This window comes from Pimephales promelas, chromosome 2 (assembly GCF_988280905.1).
Source record: "Pimephales promelas chromosome 2, fPimPro1.hap1.1, whole genome shotgun sequence".
NCBI lineage: Eukaryota > Metazoa > Chordata > Actinopteri > Cypriniformes > Leuciscidae > Pimephales > Pimephales promelas.
The window spans coordinates 12,760,683-12,779,795 of NC_142770.1; the positions used below are offsets into that span (position 1 = coordinate 12,760,683).

The 19,113-nt window shown below is 36.7% G+C and overlaps 1 protein-coding gene across 3 annotated transcripts in view; it reads left to right on the forward strand.

Annotated features, from left to right (window-relative positions):
• The window catches only part of unc13a (unc-13 homolog A (C. elegans)), a 45,782-nt gene that overhangs the window by 24,214 nt on the left and 2,455 nt on the right, over positions 1 to 19,113 (forward strand). For 2 of the 3 annotated variants that reach the window (XM_089135393.1, XM_089135400.1), the window contains exons 26-43: positions 228 to 361; positions 455 to 540; positions 1,522 to 1,648; positions 1,749 to 1,845; positions 3,286 to 3,429; positions 4,455 to 4,532; positions 4,645 to 4,668; positions 4,799 to 4,876; positions 5,826 to 5,914; positions 6,000 to 6,152; positions 6,802 to 6,925; positions 9,892 to 9,921; positions 10,721 to 10,777; positions 11,377 to 11,457; positions 12,209 to 12,356; positions 13,624 to 13,680; positions 16,553 to 16,645; positions 18,864 to 19,023. In XM_089135393.1, coding sequence (XP_088991519.1) covers positions 228 to 361; positions 455 to 540; positions 1,522 to 1,648; positions 1,749 to 1,845; positions 3,286 to 3,429; positions 4,455 to 4,532; positions 4,645 to 4,668; positions 4,799 to 4,876; positions 5,826 to 5,914; positions 6,000 to 6,152; positions 6,802 to 6,925; positions 9,892 to 9,921; positions 10,721 to 10,777; positions 11,377 to 11,457; positions 12,209 to 12,356; positions 13,624 to 13,680; positions 16,553 to 16,645; positions 18,864 to 19,023 — 1,760 coding nt within the window. The remainder of the gene's footprint in view (positions 1 to 227; positions 362 to 454; positions 541 to 1,521; positions 1,649 to 1,748; positions 1,846 to 3,285; positions 3,430 to 4,454; positions 4,533 to 4,644; positions 4,669 to 4,798; positions 4,877 to 5,825; positions 5,915 to 5,999; positions 6,153 to 6,801; positions 6,926 to 9,891; positions 9,922 to 10,720; positions 10,778 to 11,376; positions 11,458 to 12,208; positions 12,357 to 13,623; positions 13,681 to 16,552; positions 16,646 to 18,863; positions 19,024 to 19,113) is intronic. The other variant, XM_089135395.1, reaches the window with a different exon arrangement.

A 19,113-nucleotide genomic window follows, 5' to 3' on the forward strand; every position in this document is an offset into this window, starting at 1 on the left:
CACCCTGGGCTACTTGCTATATTTTGCTGCAAAGCTTTGCAGGATTGTTCCATATCTTGTTCCCCTGGAGTAGTTGGCATATTTTTGCTTGTTTGCTTGCTGGCTGAAATAAGACATTCCTGTTGTGCGCTTAGTAGGGTGATTTCTTCCAGAGTTTGGCAGATTATGAAAATACATAATGTGCTTTGAGCTTTCATTAGATTTCAAAATGAATTCTTTTTGTGCAGAGCAAAAAAGGAGAGGTTCCTCCAGAGGAACAAGGTCCAAGTATCAAGAATTTGGACTTCTGGTCCAAGCTAATCACTCTCATTGTCTCAATTATTGAAGAGGACAAGAACTCCTACACCCCCTGCCTTAACCAGTGAGTCTGCCACCATGTTATTTCACAAAATCTCCCAAGGTACCTTCATAATCCTGTTTAGGATCTTAATATCACTTGCTCCGGTCCACACAGGTTTCCCCAGGAGCTCAATGTCGGAAAGATCAGTGCAGAGGTTATGTGGAACCTGTTTGCCCAGGACATGAAGTACGCAATGGAAGGTGAGTCTAAGCCAAGGGACTTTTCTTCACCTTTAATTTATTTACATGGGTCTTTACACAATACAGATTGTTTTAATGCAGCTTTACAGTCATAAGGAAAATCACAGGAAAATAACAATCAATGATGCACACTTCATCAAATATGGGACAAATTCTAATTTACTTTGAGTCAGTTCAATGTTGATTCAGTTTAGTTCAATAAGTGAATCTACTTTGAAACTAATTCGTTTCAGCCATAAAGCAGCTATACAGAAGACAATGGTGTCTAGTTTTGTTCTCATCTGTTACTATCAGTGCAGTCAAATTGATAATATTACTAAATATTAAGTGTCCGGATTATTATCTTGGGTCCCACTTTATATTAAGTGGCTTTAAGTACTATGTTTTTACATTGAACAATAAGTACAATGTAATATTGTGTTCCTGTTGTATTTTAAAACACTTTTGCTGCTATTGAGGTGTGCTATGGGTAAGGTTAGGGACAGGTGTGGTGGTATGGGTTGGTTTAAGGGTAGGTTAAGGTGTGAGGGGAGGGTCAACTGTGTAATTACAAATGTAATTACATAACTTAATTATAGCTGTAATAACATGTTGGAATTTTAGAATATAAGTACAATGTAAAAACATGTATGTACACAATAAGTCCATTGTATCAAATTATTAATTTCAATGTAATTACATAGTACTTAAAGCCACTTAATATAAAGTGGGACCTAAAAAGTTTCAGCTCAGGCCTCGAATGATCGTTACTTGACTAACAGATGAGATGCAATAAAAAAGTTATTTTAGTTAGAAACTCAAGCATTGTGGGGTTTCTCACTGATAGCCACTTAAATTTCACACTTGGTGAAAAGTTGTCATGTGATGGATTTCTTCTCATCTGCTGATTCAGCAGGGGTCCTCTACTCCGCATAGATGTATTATGTGCTGTTAAATCTTCTGTTTCATGAAGAGCTTTTGTCTTCACCTCATGGTTTTCAGAGCATGAAAAGAACCGCCTGTGCAAGAGTGCCGATTACATGAACCTGCACTTCAAAGTAAAGTGGCTTTACAATGAATACTGCAAAGACCTGCCTTTCTTCAAGAGCCGAGTGCCTGAATATCCTGCGTGAGTGGCATCTCACACACAAAAATGATGTCAGGCATGCTCAAAATGTCACTGTGACCATGGTATTATGGGTAATAAAGGTGGTGATGTTACTCTGCAGGTGGTTTGAGCCATTTGTCATCCAGTGGTTGGATGAGAATGAAGAGGTGTCTCGGGACTTCTTGCACGGAGCCCTGGAGCGTGACAAAAAAGATGGGGTGAGATTTATTTCTCTTGCCTTTTGGCTGCTAGTAGGGCTGTCAAACGATTAATCGCGATTAATCGCATCCAAAATAAAAGTTTGTGTTTACATAATATATGCGGGTGCACTGTGTATATATAAATGCACACACATGCTTGTATATATTTAAGAAATATATACTGTATATAGATTTATAAATAATTTATAGTATATATGAATATAAATATTTTATATATAAATAATATTTTTTTCTTAAATATACATGCATGTGTGTGTATTATATATATATACAAAATAATTATACACAGTGCACCCACATATATTATGTAAACACAAACTTTTATTTTGGATGTGATTAATCGTTTGACAGCCCTAGTTCCTAGCTTCAAGGCCATTCGATGCAGGTTCAAGAAATATCACAGTTTATAAATCAAGAAAATATCTATGCTTAACACACAAAATAATAATAACTATAGTTTTTTTCATTATTGTTGTTGTCTTTATGAATAAAATTGATATCCCAAATTTTCAATGTGGTGTCAGACTATTTAGAGATTTAGAAATATGTAAAACCTTTAATGTAGCATTAATATTTCATTTTAAATATCGCTATTAAAATATAGTATATCAGAATAACAGATATATTTTTTACAAATGTCTTTGAAATCTTTAACATACCAATTTTGACATTATTATTATCATAATCATCATCACCATTTAACCATTGTTTTTAGTATAAGTAAAGTATTACTTAGTAAAATAGTATTAAGTAAATTAAGTATTAATTAGTATTAAGTATTAAGTAAAATAATAATAATTATTATTATTATATATATATATATATATATATATATACACACAAGAATTTTTATGTATTTGAGTATGCATATTTTTATACTAGACTAAAATACTAGTTATGTATTTTATGCATCTAACATAAAAATTTGTTAATATATATATATATATATATATATATATATATGCACACATACAAACACATTGATATATATACAGTATATATATATATATATATATATATATATAAACTTTTATGTTAGATGTGATTAATCGATTTGGTAATAGAAAAAAGTAAGAATTTCTGAGAATTTTTTATTTATTTTATAATTTACTGTAAACTTTTCTTTTTATTTAGCTGACCAGCTGTAATAAGTTACAGTTACTACAGACCTCTAGCCTGCAGCCAGACATGTCAAAATTTGATGAATGAGTGCCCTCGGAGAACCTCAGCCTGTTCCTGAACCAATAAGCACGCTCTTTAGTTCATTAGTTCCACCGAGCCCCCTTTGGGAACCTGTCACAGTCTCACCTCAACCCAATTATTTCCAGACGAAAGAGCTCACACCTGATGTCTAGTCGCAAATTGCTTGTGCGGTCTCTTACGCCTTTTATTCTTGAACTTTTTCTGACCGCACATCCAACTCTTTCTTTCCTACAGTATCAGCAAACTTCAGAGCACGCTCTCTTCTCCTGTTCGGTAGTGGATGTCTTCTCGCAGCTTAACCAGAGCTTCGAGATCATTAAGAAGCTGGAGTGCCCAGACCCACAGATTGTTGGACACTACATGAAGAGATTTGCAAAGGTCCTAAGCAGACACTTTTCCTTTTATTTTAGTACTTTTATTATCATTCCATTTACTTTCAAACTGACGTAACGTCAGTGAGTAAAAGTAGAGGTTACTTTGGTAACCAAAACCACTTTTGCCCTTAAACAAAATACATTTTTTATCACATCAAACAGTAACATAATTGTAAAATAAAATCAGAGCAGATTTTAAAACAATAGGGCTATTTCACAGAAAAGGCTTAAGTCTAGTCCCTGACAAAAATGCATATTTGAGCTGTTTTAACTGACATATCCTGACTGACATGTCTAACTAACAATTTTTCTAATTGAACTAAGGCCTAATCCTGGCTGTGAAACCGGGCCTAGGCATCATACCTTTCCCGACTTTGTAAAGGGTTAAAGAGAAAAACTGGGCATCATACACTTATCACTGAGAATCACATACTACCAGACTTTTCAAGTCATTCTGAAAATTGAAAAACTCGCACATTAACATGCGCCTTATTGCTCAGAGATGCATTACAGATGAAAACAATGTGTTCTCAAATCAGCTAAAAATATCAAACATGTCGTATGACGGGATTTTCTTTGGACCTCAACCGACTAAAACCTGCAGACAGGCTTTGACTTTCGGCAACAAGTGACTGCAAATTGGGGCAAAAAAAAGTCTTTTATGGTAGTGTATTCCAGTCTTTAGTGAATGTGATTTCACCAGGTACAACGTGGTACTGGGTCAAAATCATTATTGATCCTGGAACAACATTCCAATCAACCAATCAGTTTATGTCAAGTTTAGGCTTGCATCCAGGTTTGGTGATTCTACATTAGAGTAATTTACCTATCATATCCTTCTGATTTTAGGGATAACTTATGGGTGGTGTTAGGTATAGGGGTAGGGATTAGGATTATGACTATGTTTATGTAAACAATATGTACTTGGCAAACTCAAATGACCCCAGTCTTTAGCAACATTAATATCTGTAAAATAGTTCTGCATTGTAATAAGATTTTTTTTTATAACGTGATCTCTTTATCCCACAGACCATTAGCAACGTTCTCCTCTCCTATGCGGACATTATCTCCAGGGATTACCCCAACCACTGCACCAAGGAAAAAGTGGTAATAGTCTAAAAAGCCCTGTAGAATCAGGTTTATATTGTTGAAATAGTTGTTTCGTTCACAATTCAGAATTTAACCCATTCGGTTTGTGTTTCTCTTTCTTTGATTCTAGAATGCAAAGGATGGTGCTGTCAAGGTCTGTAAATCTGACATGGGTAGAATATGCCATGCAGTTCACAATAAAGAGTCTTTGTACTCTTTTTGTAGTGGTTTGAGTTAGTCTTCTTGATTTCAGGCATTCTAATTAGCATTTTTGCTCCACACAGCCATGTATCCTCATCAACAACATCCAGCAGCTTAGGGTACAGCTTGAGAAGATGTTTGAGGCAATGGGAGGTAAAGATGTAAGTGAACCACAAATCTGACGACATTAATTTAGCGAAGCATGGATTCGCGGAGACTTACAACCTTCTGAAAGCATGGTCAAGTTCTGGTGGTTTTGACCATTGCACCCAAAAATAAAAAGTTTTCCCATAATTTATTCACCCTCAAGCCATTCTAGGTGTATATGACTTTCTTCTTAAAGCCAAACACTATCAGTTCTAGCTTTATAATGGGAATGAATAGTAACTGAGATTTTGAAGCCCAAAAAAGCGCATCCACCGATCATAAAAGAATCCATACGGCTCCAGGGGGTTAATAAAGGCCTTCGAAGGCCTTTGAAGCCAAGCGATGCGTTTTTGTAAGAAAAACTTTATAAAATATAATCACTGCCTTCCAGTAATGGCAGTATCCGAGTCTAGTTCCCGTGGACCTCTGACCCGACGCATTAAGTATTGACGAACGTGGAACTGCAGAGGATTAAGCAAAGCAAAACACCGGTCACTAATTAAAAGTCTGAAACGAGAAGTTTTAAAGAGAAATGTTGGAGGAGCTTGAGTTTGTTGCCCAGCGCTATTAGTTTGAACCTGGAGAGGCGTCCACTCTCACCTCTCGTCATGCGTCGGGTCAGAGGTCACTCTTCCGTGGGAACTAGACTCGTTTACGGCCTTTACCGGAAGCCAGTTATTATAGTTTATAAAGTTATAAATACAGATATTTTTCTTACAAAAACACATCGCTTCACTTAAGAAGGCCTTTATTAACCCCCTGGAGTCATATGGATTACTTTTATGATGGATGGATGCACTTTTTTAGGGTCATTACCATTCATTCCCATTATAAAGGTTGGAAGGAGCCAGGATATCTTTAATATAACTCTGACAATGTTTGGCTGTGAGAATAAAGTCATATCCGCCAAGGATGTCCTAAGGGTGATTTTTGGGTGGACTAACCCTTTAATGTCTCTTTCAGTTGAACGTTGAAGCTAGCGACATTTTGAAAGAACTCCAGGTGAAGCTCAACAATGTTTTGGATGACCTTGCGAGAATCTTTGCCACCAGGTGAGGTACCTAGGGATCAGGAAGAAATTGCTTTTTTGCTCTATTTTTGGAGTAACATCTGTTCCCCACCTTGTTCTCCCACTAGTTTCCAACCAAACATCGAAGAAAATGTCAAGCAGATGGGTGACATACTTAGCCAGGTGAAGGGGACAGGGAACGTGCCAGCAAGTGCTTGCAGCAGCGTTGCACAGGACGCAGACAACGTCCTCCAACCCATCATGGACTTCCTTGACAGCAAGTAAGATGCTAATTTAGATTTAAGCCGCGTTTACATCGCAGGAACTTTCCCCATTTGAGGTGGTACTCTGTGTGTTTACAACGCAAGATCTAATGAAGGGTCTAAATGAAGTCCCCCCCACCAGAAAGTCCCTGCTGGCGAGGTAGTACTTTTTCAGAGTTCGGGAACTTTCGGGGTGGGACTTGTGCTCTGAACATGATGATTGGTTCTTACCACTTGTTCTTTCTGCCCGATGGCGCGCGTTCGTCCCATCCATCTCACGGTCAATGTCCGCTGATAACAAACATCTACTTTTATATCTAGCATTACGAGCTTATTACGCGCTTTCGGTGCTAGTCTCTTTTCTGCCGTTTTGTTAATTACCTCGTTAGTAAACCAATCGCACACAAAAGCAGTAGAGCTTGAATCTCCTCCTTACAAAACTCAAAACGCACTCAAAACAAAGGCGCAGACTGGGAGGAGCAGTCACAGGCAGTTCAACGCCACCGGACCGGTACTTAAACGCAGTCCGCGGTGTAAACGCAGTAAGCAAGCGGTCTGGGGCAAAAAAGGTTCCTAAGAAAAAATTGCTGTGGAAACGCGGCTTTAGATGTCTTCTTGAAAATTTCACACTTCCACTTCCAATCTAACCATTTTTTTTTCCTGTCAGCCTCACGCTGTTTGCTAAGATCTGCGAGAAGACAGTCTTGAAGCGAGTACTGAAGGAGCTTTGGAAGCTGGTCATGAACACAATGGAGAAGACGATTGTTCTGCCGCCTTTGACTGACCAAACGGTAATGAGTTGTTTAGAACTTAATTGAAAGCAGATTTCTGAGACATACTACATGTAGAAACCATTTTATATAAATACGAAGATTGTTTACAGCATTGTATTTTCTGGTGTGGATCATGAAGGCTCAGAAGGACTGGAAATGTATCTCCTCTTGCTCAAACAAAACATATCCCTTTCCCAAATCAAATCACCTTGGACGAAAGACACATCTTTCCTCTCTAAAAACGTTGGGAGTGCACCATATCATTCAAGCACCTCTTGAGACTGCTCTCTGGTCCTGTAGTCATACAGTTGGACTTAATCTTGACTAAAAAGTTTTATTAATTCTATTTCAACAGTTTTGAATCCTACAGTAGTTCATTTTTGAGAGCATTTCTACAGGAACAGAGACGACTTACTGCTTTTGATTTGTCTTGATATAACTGTTATTCTTTTTGTATTTTTGTTTGTATTTGTTTATTTACACAAAAGAGACCCATATCAGTTCTTTCAAAGATTGAACGTTAGAATTGGAAACATCTCCCTACTGGCCTAGTTAACCAATTGCCAATTGCTGTTATGCTAATTGTAAATGCCAAAAATGTAAGTAATAATTCACTCAAACATTGACTCATTCCAAACTGGTATGACTTTTTTTCGTCTATGGAAGCAAAAGGAGATGTTTTGAAGTATGTTCACGCTGTTCAACAAAGGAGATTATAAAAGTGGCCCATATAGGTTTTGTGTAAAGAATTAAAGAAGATTTAAGTTGGGTAAACCCCAACTTTTAATGAGGTTTGAGAGCTACTGCAAATGACAAGTTGGGACATAGCTTCAGAAGACTTGTAGCACATACTGAAAGTCGTATGGGCTCACATTTATTTATGTGGTTTTTATGTCCATCTTGTAGCTTAAATTTGTTCTAATGGAAAAGAACAGCTTGAACATTCGTCAAAATGTCTCCTTTTTTTGTGTTTCAAGGATGAAAGATCAAACCGGTTTGGAACATGCTGAGAGTGAGATTTTTATAATTTTCAGCTCAATTTTCCCCCCAGACTAAGCCAGATTTAGTCCCTCGGGCAAACATAGACCTTGGGACTTGGCGTAATATTGTATGAGGCCCTGAATGTTAATGTTTCATTTGATTTGATGTGGGGCTCTTTGTAGCTTCACTGACCCTTCTCTCTGGTTATTACATTCTCGCTCTCCCCCCGCTCCACCTCCACAGATGATAGTAAGTACCAGAGCACTTTTGTCTGTGCGTCTGTATGTCCCGCAGTCCGTCCACGCTGGGTGACCCCTTCCCACCACCTCCTTCTGCTCTGTGTGGCTGCCATGTCCTCCCTTCCTCTTGTCCAATGCATCCTCATTCACCTGTCACGTCTTTCTCTCTTTCTCTCGCTGTCTCTCTCTTCTCTTCTCTTCTCGGTCCATCTCTTGTCCTTTCCCTGGCCACCTCAGTGGTCTGTATACCTGAGGTGGCTGCAGCATGGTGCATTTCCTAATTGACTTGAACAAGGCCCTTTTCCGACTCCCACCCCAACGAAACTTCCAATCTGATGTCCGTCCCACATTTGACTGCCAACCCCTTCCTCTACTCATTCTCCTGGAAGTGACACTCTTTTTCTCCATGGTGGCTCTATTATCTGGGTGACGTGAACCGGTTTCAGGTGGTCCACCCTCCCCGTCTCTGTCACCCGTTTGAAACCTCTCCTCTGTGGGTTGTTGCTTGCGTCTGATCTTCACCTCAACTCCCGAGCCTCTATTTTTAGTCTCTGCAAGACATTATTCTGTCAATCTGTCCTGGTATTTGGTTTTCTCGTGTTGTTGTACCAAAATTGGCCTGATCCAACGCTGAGGTCTGAGAATTTTTAATTAAGACCATAAAATGTATTTGAGCAATATATTGTAGTTGTCAGTTGTTTGTAACAAAAATGATTATAAAAATTATATATATATTGTCGTATTACAGTGCAAATATTGTTTGTTTGTTTGTTTTTTGCTCTGCCTGTTTCAATCCATTAGCGTTCATTTGAAGGTGTTTTCATCATTTTCTTTTCAGAATTTCTTTGAAAGGATTTCATAGTTTTTACCTTTGCTGAGTTTAGTTTCTTTAGTTTAGTCTATTAGATTATAAAAAATACTGTACAGAAATCTAATTGAAATATTAAATAAATGAGTGTTAACTACTTTGCTTTAAAGGGACAGTTCACCCAAAAATGAAAAGTCATAATTTACTCACCCTCACGTGACGTCGATACAGAAATTCTTCTCATCTGCCATAGCAATCAAATGTCATTCACATTTGCATATATTCAAATATGGCATGTCAAAATTGTGTCACGTCAATCAAGTCAGGAGTTTTCTGATGTCACGGTCCCCAAAATACGATCATTCAGGTATACACCCATCCTAAAATTTAAAACTCAGCTTTATATTTTTGTGAATAAAGACCCAATTTATTTTTAGTAGTATTTTGGAAAATATATAGTGTATATTATATTATAGTACTGTAATGTTGAGGTTTTGAACTGAATTATTATTATTATTATTTTTAATTATTACATTTCATTAATTTTATCAAATTTGCTTAGGTAAAATAAAAATTTCTAAACCTTTCAAAGTTTTAACACTTTTCTTTAGACTTGGCAGCTCCAGTCCCCATTCACTTTAATTGTATGGAAAATTGTGGCGTGAACATTCGATAAAACATCTCCTTTTGCGTTTCGCAGAACGAAAAAAAAAATGAAACAAGTTCGAAATTACACGAGGGTGCACAAATAATGACCATTTAAATTTCTGTCTCTGTAACAACAAACTGTAACGAGCAGCATCTTTTCCTTTTTTTTTCCTCATTTTTCATAATTTCTTTCTTCCTGAAGTTATGTGATCGGCCTGTTAGTCAGTTACTGGATATTGGACACTGTCAGCCTACTAAAGAGCGACAGGATCAATTCTCAAGTTAATTACACTATCCTCTCTTCACAGGGCAGGGTGAAGCTTGCTTGTCACAGTGATGTAAGAACTGAATCCCCTTTAGCTCAATGTGTCCTGTCTCTCTCTCACTCTCTCTCTCGCTCTTTCTCTCTCTCATTCTCAGTGTCTTCTTTGTGTGACTTGGGTCCCCCTGTTGAAACAAACCGGTGGAAGCAGTGTTTTTTACCCCTTGTTTTCAATGCAGTTGTGGGTTTCCCTATAGACAACATTTATAGTTAACTATGTGCCCTTTCGAATCCTCACATAGTTCATTACAGGTGCTCAGACACTCCGGGTTAAATAATGCATGACTGTCGCTTTAGACTCTGATGTTTATGCTGGTCTAAGCGACTATTTCTTTTTTATATATATCAGAAATACAGACTATTTCTGTATACTAACTATTTCATTTTCCTAGAAGGACTACATTGTACATATTTGTATAATGGTATAATAAGGTGCACAAGCCTCATTCACTTAGTGATATATCCAAAGATTAAGGTATCGGCCAGTCGTAGATACTAGATATATCACCAGAGTGTTGTTATCCGGGCTGTGGACCTATTGGTTTTGTAAACCTTTCAACTCTTGTCTCTGTCTTATGTATGTAGCTAGTGTACCGTTTAATGTTGCACAAACAGTTGTGTGTCGATGCGTGGCTGTGTGCGAGTGTGTTTGGGGGTGGGGCACGCTGGGATTGTGCGAGTGCGTGTCTGACGTTTAAGACTGTTTCTGACCTCTGTGATGTGGCATTTCTGTCTACAACCTTGTCGATCTCTGTGACCCGACTAATGCCCCCTTTTCTCTTCTATACCTTCTTTCTTTTCTCTTCTTCCTCCAGGGCACTCAACTCATATTCAACGCCGCCAAGGAACTCGGTCAACTCTCCAAGCTTAAGGTATGTTAGTTTGCTACATAAAGAAGGTGTAAGCTAGTTTTATTTATTTTTTGACAGAAACATTTTTTTCGTACTTATTTTCAGACATTTTCAGCCAAAAAAAAGACAATTTAGGATCATTTTGAAAAATGTATAGATATTTTAAAAATATTTTGGTAAAATATAATATGATAATAATAATAATAATAATAATATTAAGTAAATATTTATAAATGATTCATAAAAATAATTTATAAAATAATTTATATTTTAAAACGTATTTATTTATAAATACATATATATATATATATATATATATATATACTTTTATAAATAGTACTAAATAAATAAATATCAGTTTATCATTAAATATGTTTGAATTAAAATGTTTTAACATGTCATTTGTCAAAATAAATATTATTATTTTTTGTATTAATGTTGTATGTGTGCAGTATAACATCTAAATTCATTATTAATAAACAAATTATTTTTTTTTTAAATGTCTCTTAATTTTTGTGCACAGTGTGACATAAAATATGTTTAAATGAACCTGGAATAACAATTTGATTTATGAAAAGATTATTGTATTTTGTTCTTATAAACTTTTGTTCCTTTTGTAGGAGCACATGGTTCGTGAGGAGGCCAAGGCACTGTCCCCTAAACAGTGTGCAGTGATTGAGTTAGCACTGGATACTATAAAGGTGTGTGTAAAGAGCTGAATGTCAGTATAAAAATGGTCTTCCACTGGTTTGTGATGACGACACCAACACCATCAGCAATATTGTGCTTCAAATAGTGGGCTGCTGATTATAATGGAAATATATAACTACAGTTAACTTCTTACTTCTACACTGCATATATGTAGAATATTCATTTTTTTTTTTTTAAATAATAAAAAAAAAAACATAACTCTGATACACAAGGATATGATACAGTCTATGTGACGGCACTGCAGCTGACGACATGGAGTCTGACAACACCAATGTAACGTTGTCACGGTACGAGCATGGAGCGTTAGTTCAACGTCAAGCTGATAAAAGAAGCCTATTATTGTAACGTAGCTGTGGGAGTTCACATAAGTTTCCAGCACGTTGTGTGTTGTGCTGAATTTGTCCCCCTGCCAAATAATTACGAAATTGGAATTCGAAATTTGGCACAACGCTGGTACCATGAGAGCCTGCACTTGTGTTCGAGCACACGCAAGAGCACAAGCGCTCTTGTAAAAATTGGTTGCAATCTGAAACATCACAGATAGAGGCCGCTAAAAAATACATATAGCACCTTTAAAAACAATTTAACAAGTAGAGAAGCCCAAGTATTTTTCAGGGAATCAACATTATTAATCAACTGTGTCTTTGTAGCTATCAAAACATTGCTCTTGTTTGAACATCCCGACGTGTCGGACAGCAGCATTGTCTCATTATCACTTTCTGTTGTTTTGGGGTTTCTTAGCAATATTTCCATGCTGGAGGTGTGGGACTGAAGAAGACGTTCCTTGAGAAGAGTCCGGACCTGCTGTCTCTGCACTACGCCCTGTCCCTCTACACTCAGGCCACCGACAAACTCATCAAGACCTTCGTTCAGTCCCAGAACACACAAGGTAAGGCTCTTCCAGACATCTCGCTGTGCCTTTAAATGTTATTCACCCTTTTTTTCTACCTCTACCAGTCTTTAATAAAATTAGAATATATATACAATTATAGTATTATATATATAATTATTAGTGCTGTCAAATCTAACATAAAAGTTTGTAATAGTGTGTGTATATACTGTGTGTATATATATATATATATATATATATACACACACACACACACACACATATATATACACACACAAACTTTTATGTTAGATGCATTAATTATCCTAACTAATTATTATATATTTTATATATTTTTTGAAGACATTACTTTGTATTGAAGCTTGTTTCCATTATAAAAGAAAAAATTTAAAAGATAATTGCGAGTCTCACAATTCTGACTTTATAACACGCAATTAGGACTTTATATCACGTAATTGTGAAATAAAGACAGAATTGCGAGATGTAAACTTGCAATTGTGAGAAAAAAAAGTCAGAATTGTGAGATAAAAAATGTATTTATTTTTTATTCTGTGGCGGAAACAAGCTTCCATAACTTTGCTATTAATAAATAAATTAATACATATTTTTTTATTATTATTAATATATATACATATATATATGAAGAGTTCAGATGCAAAAGCCTCTACGTGCCATTTGAAATTTTCTTCTAGAATGATAATTTTTATCAAGCTTGTATATTTAAGCTCAGTAATTTCACTTAAATTGCAATGAAGATTACCTATTAATTGTAATTTAAGTGAAATTACTGAACTTAAATATACAAGCTTGATAAAAAATGATCATTCTAGAAGAAAATTTCAAATGGCACTTAGAGGCTTTTGCATCTGAACTCTTCATATATATTTATTTATTTATTTATTTTTATGAAAAAAAATATTGCATTTTCTTTTAGTGTTTAATCTGAGTTCCGTATTTCTTTTTCTCCCTCACACACTTTGGGAATCCTGACACACTTTAGGTCGAGATGCCCCTGGCAGAGCAATTTTAATAGATTATCATTTAAAATGTAATTAGAGTAAATGTCACTACTACATTTAAGTATTTAAACACATATTGAAAATAAAGTGTGTGTGTAAATGTGTGTATGTGTGTAAAGATCCACAGCAGGTTGAAGACGGACTGTTAAAGACTAAAACATTTGCTGAGCTTGTTGGACTCTCTTTTTTCTTCTTCTGTATCTCTTCCTTTCCGTCTCTCAAATCCCCGTCACTATGTGGTCTCAATTTCTCTCTGTATTTTTCTGCGATGTCTCCTCTTTCACCAGTTCATGGAGGGAAGGGGGTAAGGTTCAGCCATAGTGAAGACGTGTACCCAGAGAAGGGTACGTTCACGTGGGGCCCGGTGCCCTTCATGACGAAGAACTAATCAGTGATCCACCCGAATCAGATCATGCACCTCCCATTCCAACGGGCCAAACGCATGCCCCACGACCACCCATACCTTCCCACAGAAAGGGCCTTGCATGTATGAGTACCTGGGAAGAACATGCTGTATGTTCGCATACATTGGTCTGAAATGTATCTTGACGCTACAGCAGCAAGAAAGCCCAGGATGAAGTGTGTTTTGAATGGCAGTGAATGATGAATGCACGCTCTTCTGCAGTGTGAGGTGCATGTGTGCACTGAGTGACAGTGAGAAACGAGTGAGAGACTGTGACGAAACGTTATTTTTCCAAGCGCTGAATCACGTTGTCGTATGTAGATGTGACATTAATTGCGACTGACTCAGATTGTCCGCAGGCAGGGTCTGTTCTGTTGCTCTGCGTGATTTTCCCTCACGACCACGCAACGTGGTTTCCCCTCCCTTCAGTCTCATCCCTTAGGCTCAAAACAACCCTCCCTCAGCCAATCAGAGTTCGCTCCTGGGGTCAGGTGATGTGCTTTCTGTCAGTGTATATCAGTTCAAAAAGGCTCTAAATTGGCATTTAAGGGCCCCGAAAAAAATCACGTGTCTTTTTGTGATTTTAACTTGAGATATGATTTATGTTGCTTCAAAATGACCAATCTTAGACGTTGATATGCTTGAGCCAAATTAGTGTTTACTTATTCTCAAAAACAGCAGCAGTTTTTAAAATGGGTTAGAGTGGATATTTTCATGAAAATATTGCATAATGCAAAAAATCTTAATGAACCTTTTTAAAAAAGTTATATATAGATAGTATAAGTTATATATAGATAGTATAACAATCTATATATATAGATTGTTATATATTAAATATTTTTATTTATTATAGGCTATATAATATGTAACTTTTGTAATATATTACCAAATATTTAGATTTTTCTTAGGTTAATTTAGATTTTTTTATATTATATATATATATATATATATATATATATATATAGTGAGATTGTTATATATTAAATATTTTTTATTTATTATATATAATATGTAACTTTTGTAAGATATTTATTGTTTAATATATAATATATATACAAATATTTACATTTTTCTTAGGTTAATTTATATTTTTATTATATAAAAGAAATGTTTTTTTTTCATTGCTAAAAAATGTATATATATATATATATATATATAATTTATATATTTATAATGTAAATATATATTTAGCATTATTTAGCAATGAAAAAAAATATATATACATATATTTAGCATTATTTAGCAATGAAAAAAACACACATATATATATATATATATATATATATATATATATATTACATTTACAATTATATATATATTTACAATTTTAGCTAAATTATTCTAAATAAAAATGAATTATTGTAGATTTAATTTATATTTCAGACAATTAAAAAATATATATTGCAAAACTTATTTTCTAATTTTGTGGTTTAATGTGACCCGGACATTTCTTGACAGGTTTTGTGACTTTTACCCAGATGCTGTTTGGTTAGAAATAGTCATAAACTGCTGCATCAACAGCCGTCAGCGTCAACGTTAACATGCCGCTGTTCAGGCTTTTTCAAATCCCTTCTTGCTTAGACAGTTCCGCTCTAAAGAGAAACTGCATTATCAGCCTGTTTCTCTGACAGGCACAGACATATAACAGATGCTGAAAGCAACTCATTTTTTTTATTATTATTATTTGATTGCAGCTCAGCTGACCTAGATTCTGTGAAGTTTTAGATGCTTAAGTCACATTTAGTTGAACATGAAAATTCACTGGAGTCAAAAGTGTTTAAAAAAGTGGATCAAAACAGCAAACTGTATGCCAAAGACCATGACAGCTTTCCATGAGTGTGAATGCAGATGTGTGGGAATGGAAGTGGTTTTCCGCATGTACCTGCCTGCATTGAAACCAAGTGAAGGACAATATCACATGTTCTCCTTGTCTTCTCCTTCCTACGAATGACTGGACCAATAGGACTGCTCTCCCCCCTCCCCATCATGGTTATAAACCCTTCATGAAACACCAGAAATCAAGTGTGACCACACAGCATGTGTGCAGATGGTACACTCATGATAATCTGAGGAAACTCACTTCTCAATGTATTGTACACACTTTGTTGCAAAAGAATCCTGTGAGGCATTACTTTATTTTGGTTGTCTGTGTATTGTGAGCTATATTTCATTGATTATTTCAAGTCTTGTCAGATTTTCATTGGGACATTAGCATGTTAGCTTGCTATTTTTGTTAGCTAGCTAGATAGCTGTAAGAAACTCTGTATACAGACACTGGAATAAAGTGTACCAACTTTTTTGCCTGAATAAGCCTCACAAATTCAGATTTAGAAATGTGTTGAAGGGATTACTTTTTAAATCATTTTCAGAGCTTATTTGCATTTTTTTGACGCAGGACTATACCATTTTTAAAAGTTCACCAATGGATCACCCCAATTCAAATTTGTACAGCTCAGCTTTAAATTGTCTATATTAGCTCTTATCTAAATTATTATACATTTAATTTTAAAAATCCACATTTGAACTCGGATCAATACAATAAGCTCTGAATTTGTATTTATTAAGTGCTTCAACATGGAAGAACTACCTAATTCCTTTTCATATTATTAATGATCTCTCAAGCCAGGTTCAACACCATTACGCTGTTTAAACCTCTTTATAATCCAATAGCTCAAAGTATATATTGCCTCTGTATGACTCTATGATTACTGAATTCATAAAGGAAGTGATTAGAAGTTCCATTGAGCCATACCGATGCAAAGTATCCTGACCGACCAGAAATGGAGTCTTGACTTGTCTCGTCTTGTCTGCAGGTACTGGTGTTGATGATGCAGTTGGAGAGGTGTCTATCCATGTGGAGATCTTCACTCATCCAAATACTGGAGAGCACAAAGTCACAGTGAAGGGTACGTAGTGCTTCTTAATTTTTTAACTTAAGCCTGTTTGCATTCCCCCTTGATTTTAAACTGTGGAAGAAGTTGCTTCTATTAAGGTGAAACATAAAGCTTAGGAAGCCTTTGAAGAACCTCTAGGCACCCATTTGAAGGTGCCTCGGCTATCTTGTGAACTCAACTTGAAGTTCTCAAATCTTTTATTTACTGTAGGGTTCCTTGAGGAACCAGTGATGACAGTCTTTAGAGTTATTGCATTAAATTCTGGGTTCCATTTTGTAAGTTCCTCAGAGAATTGCTCCTTTTTAAAGGGGGTCCAGAGGTTCTCTAAAATGTCTTCCTTGTGTGCTAATCTGGAACTTCAAATGCTCAAGTAGATTCATGTAATGGGAAGAATGTCAATTAAAAAGTATATGTGGTGGAATCCTCTGGAAAATCACTATGAACCCTTGTTAAGAGGCTCAAAACCTTTTCTATATAATGGCGTTGCTATAAGAATTGCTGACAGTGTGGAATTCTTGCACGAACTTTGGGTTTCCGTATTGTAAGTTCTTTAGAGGACTTCCCTATTTCAAAGCATGCCTAGAGGTTCTCAGAGGGTTCTTCTAATATCGGGATCCAAGGAACCCAAAATGGTCCCTCAAGTAGCTTCATTTTCAAGGAGAGACTACACTGTAAAAATGAGATGGAATGCGAGGTACCATTTTGTTTCCTTAGATCACCCTCTGGAAAACCACTAGAAACTCATGTAAAGTGCTTCAAAACCATTGACAGTATTTAGAGTTCTTGCATGTACTTATGGCCTCCATATTTTAGGTTGCTCTGAGAACTTCCCTTTTTTAAAGTGTGCCTAGATGTTCTCCAAAAAACTGCAACAATTTTACCTATAGGGCTAAAACAGCTTGTCAGTTGGGCAGTACCCTTAAAACTACACCTTATCTACCCTTAAAAGGTGCATATTGGTACTTTATGGCGCTTTCCCACTACACAGTACCGGCTCGCCTCGGCTCGGCTCGCCTTTGTTTGGTTTTCCTTGTGTAAAAGTTGTACCTGTACCTGCTTTCGGGTACTTTTTTTAGTATCACCTCCGGCGTGGTTCTGAGCGAGCTAAGGCGATCTAAGCCGGTACTAAAATGTGACGTGAAAACAATGCCGACTGCTGATTGGCCAGAGAGAATCGTCACCATTCACTGCGTCATCATTGTACGTGCCAGATGGAGTATCCAGAATATCCCCGCCATTTTTAAATAGTTTGGCCAAAGATAGTTTCTAAACTTACTACTATTATTATTATGGCAACTCGGAAGAATACGCCGTGGTCAAACAAGGAGGTGCAGACTTTCCTTTGTTTGGTTGCCGAAGAGAGGATCCGGCGAGAGCCTGATAGGGCAGCGAGGAACGAAAGGCGTCGCTATGACGACCGGGTACTATTTGTGGCGGTACTCTCCGCAATGGAAAACGGAGCGAAAAGTAAGCCGAGCCGAGGCAAGCCGAGCCGGTACTGGTAATGGAAAAGCGCCATTAGAGTCCTAATATGCACTTTTAAGGGAGTACTATGAACATTTCGGGATAAATAAGATATAAAGGTGTCCCTTTAAGGCAGGGGTGTTCTAAACACACTAGAACTAGCTAATCAAGCTCTTATTAGGCATACTAGAAACTTCCAGGCAGGTGCCAGATAGCAAACTGACATTGAATCAACGTGGAAATATGACATCGAAACAACGTTGATCTGACATTGTTTTGCTCATCGAATTAACGTTGAACCAACGTCAGACGCGTCATTTTTTCAAAACTAACAGAAAATCAACTTGAAATCAACGCGTTGTTTCAACGTTATGAAAGCAAACCAATTTTCGATTTTCATTTAACTTTGAAGAATGCCGCGTCTGACGTTGGTTCAACGTTAATTCAATGAGCAAAATCAACGTTGTTTCAATGTCATGAGAGACGTCGTTTCCACGTTGATTCAATGTCAGTTTGCTGTCTGGGGTGTGTTGAGGCAACTTGGAGCCAAACTCTGCAGGACAGTGGCCCCGCTAGGAGCAGGTTTGGACACCCCTGCTTTAAGGTTACTGCCTCAGTGACGAGCTGTATTACCCCTATAGGTAATAGTTTTTGTGCATTTTTCCTGATAAATAGACCAAGTGGTCCCTCAAGTTTCTTCATTTTTGCAGTATAATAGGACACAAGTACAATTTGAACAATTCGCTGTATTTTCTTTGTATTTTAGTGGTGGCTGCGAATGACCTACGTTGGCAGACTTCTGGCATTTTCCGGCCCTTCGTGGAGGTCTATATCATTGGCCCTCATCTCAGCGATAAGAAGAGAAAGTACGCCACCAAGTCCAAGAACAACAGCTGGGCTCCAAAATACAACGAGACCTTTACATTGTGAGTGGCATGCACTTGTTTCTTTAGCTTGCGTTTCGTTACAGTTCCTGATTTAAATGTAATCCTGGTGCTGTTGCTTCTTTCCCAAAG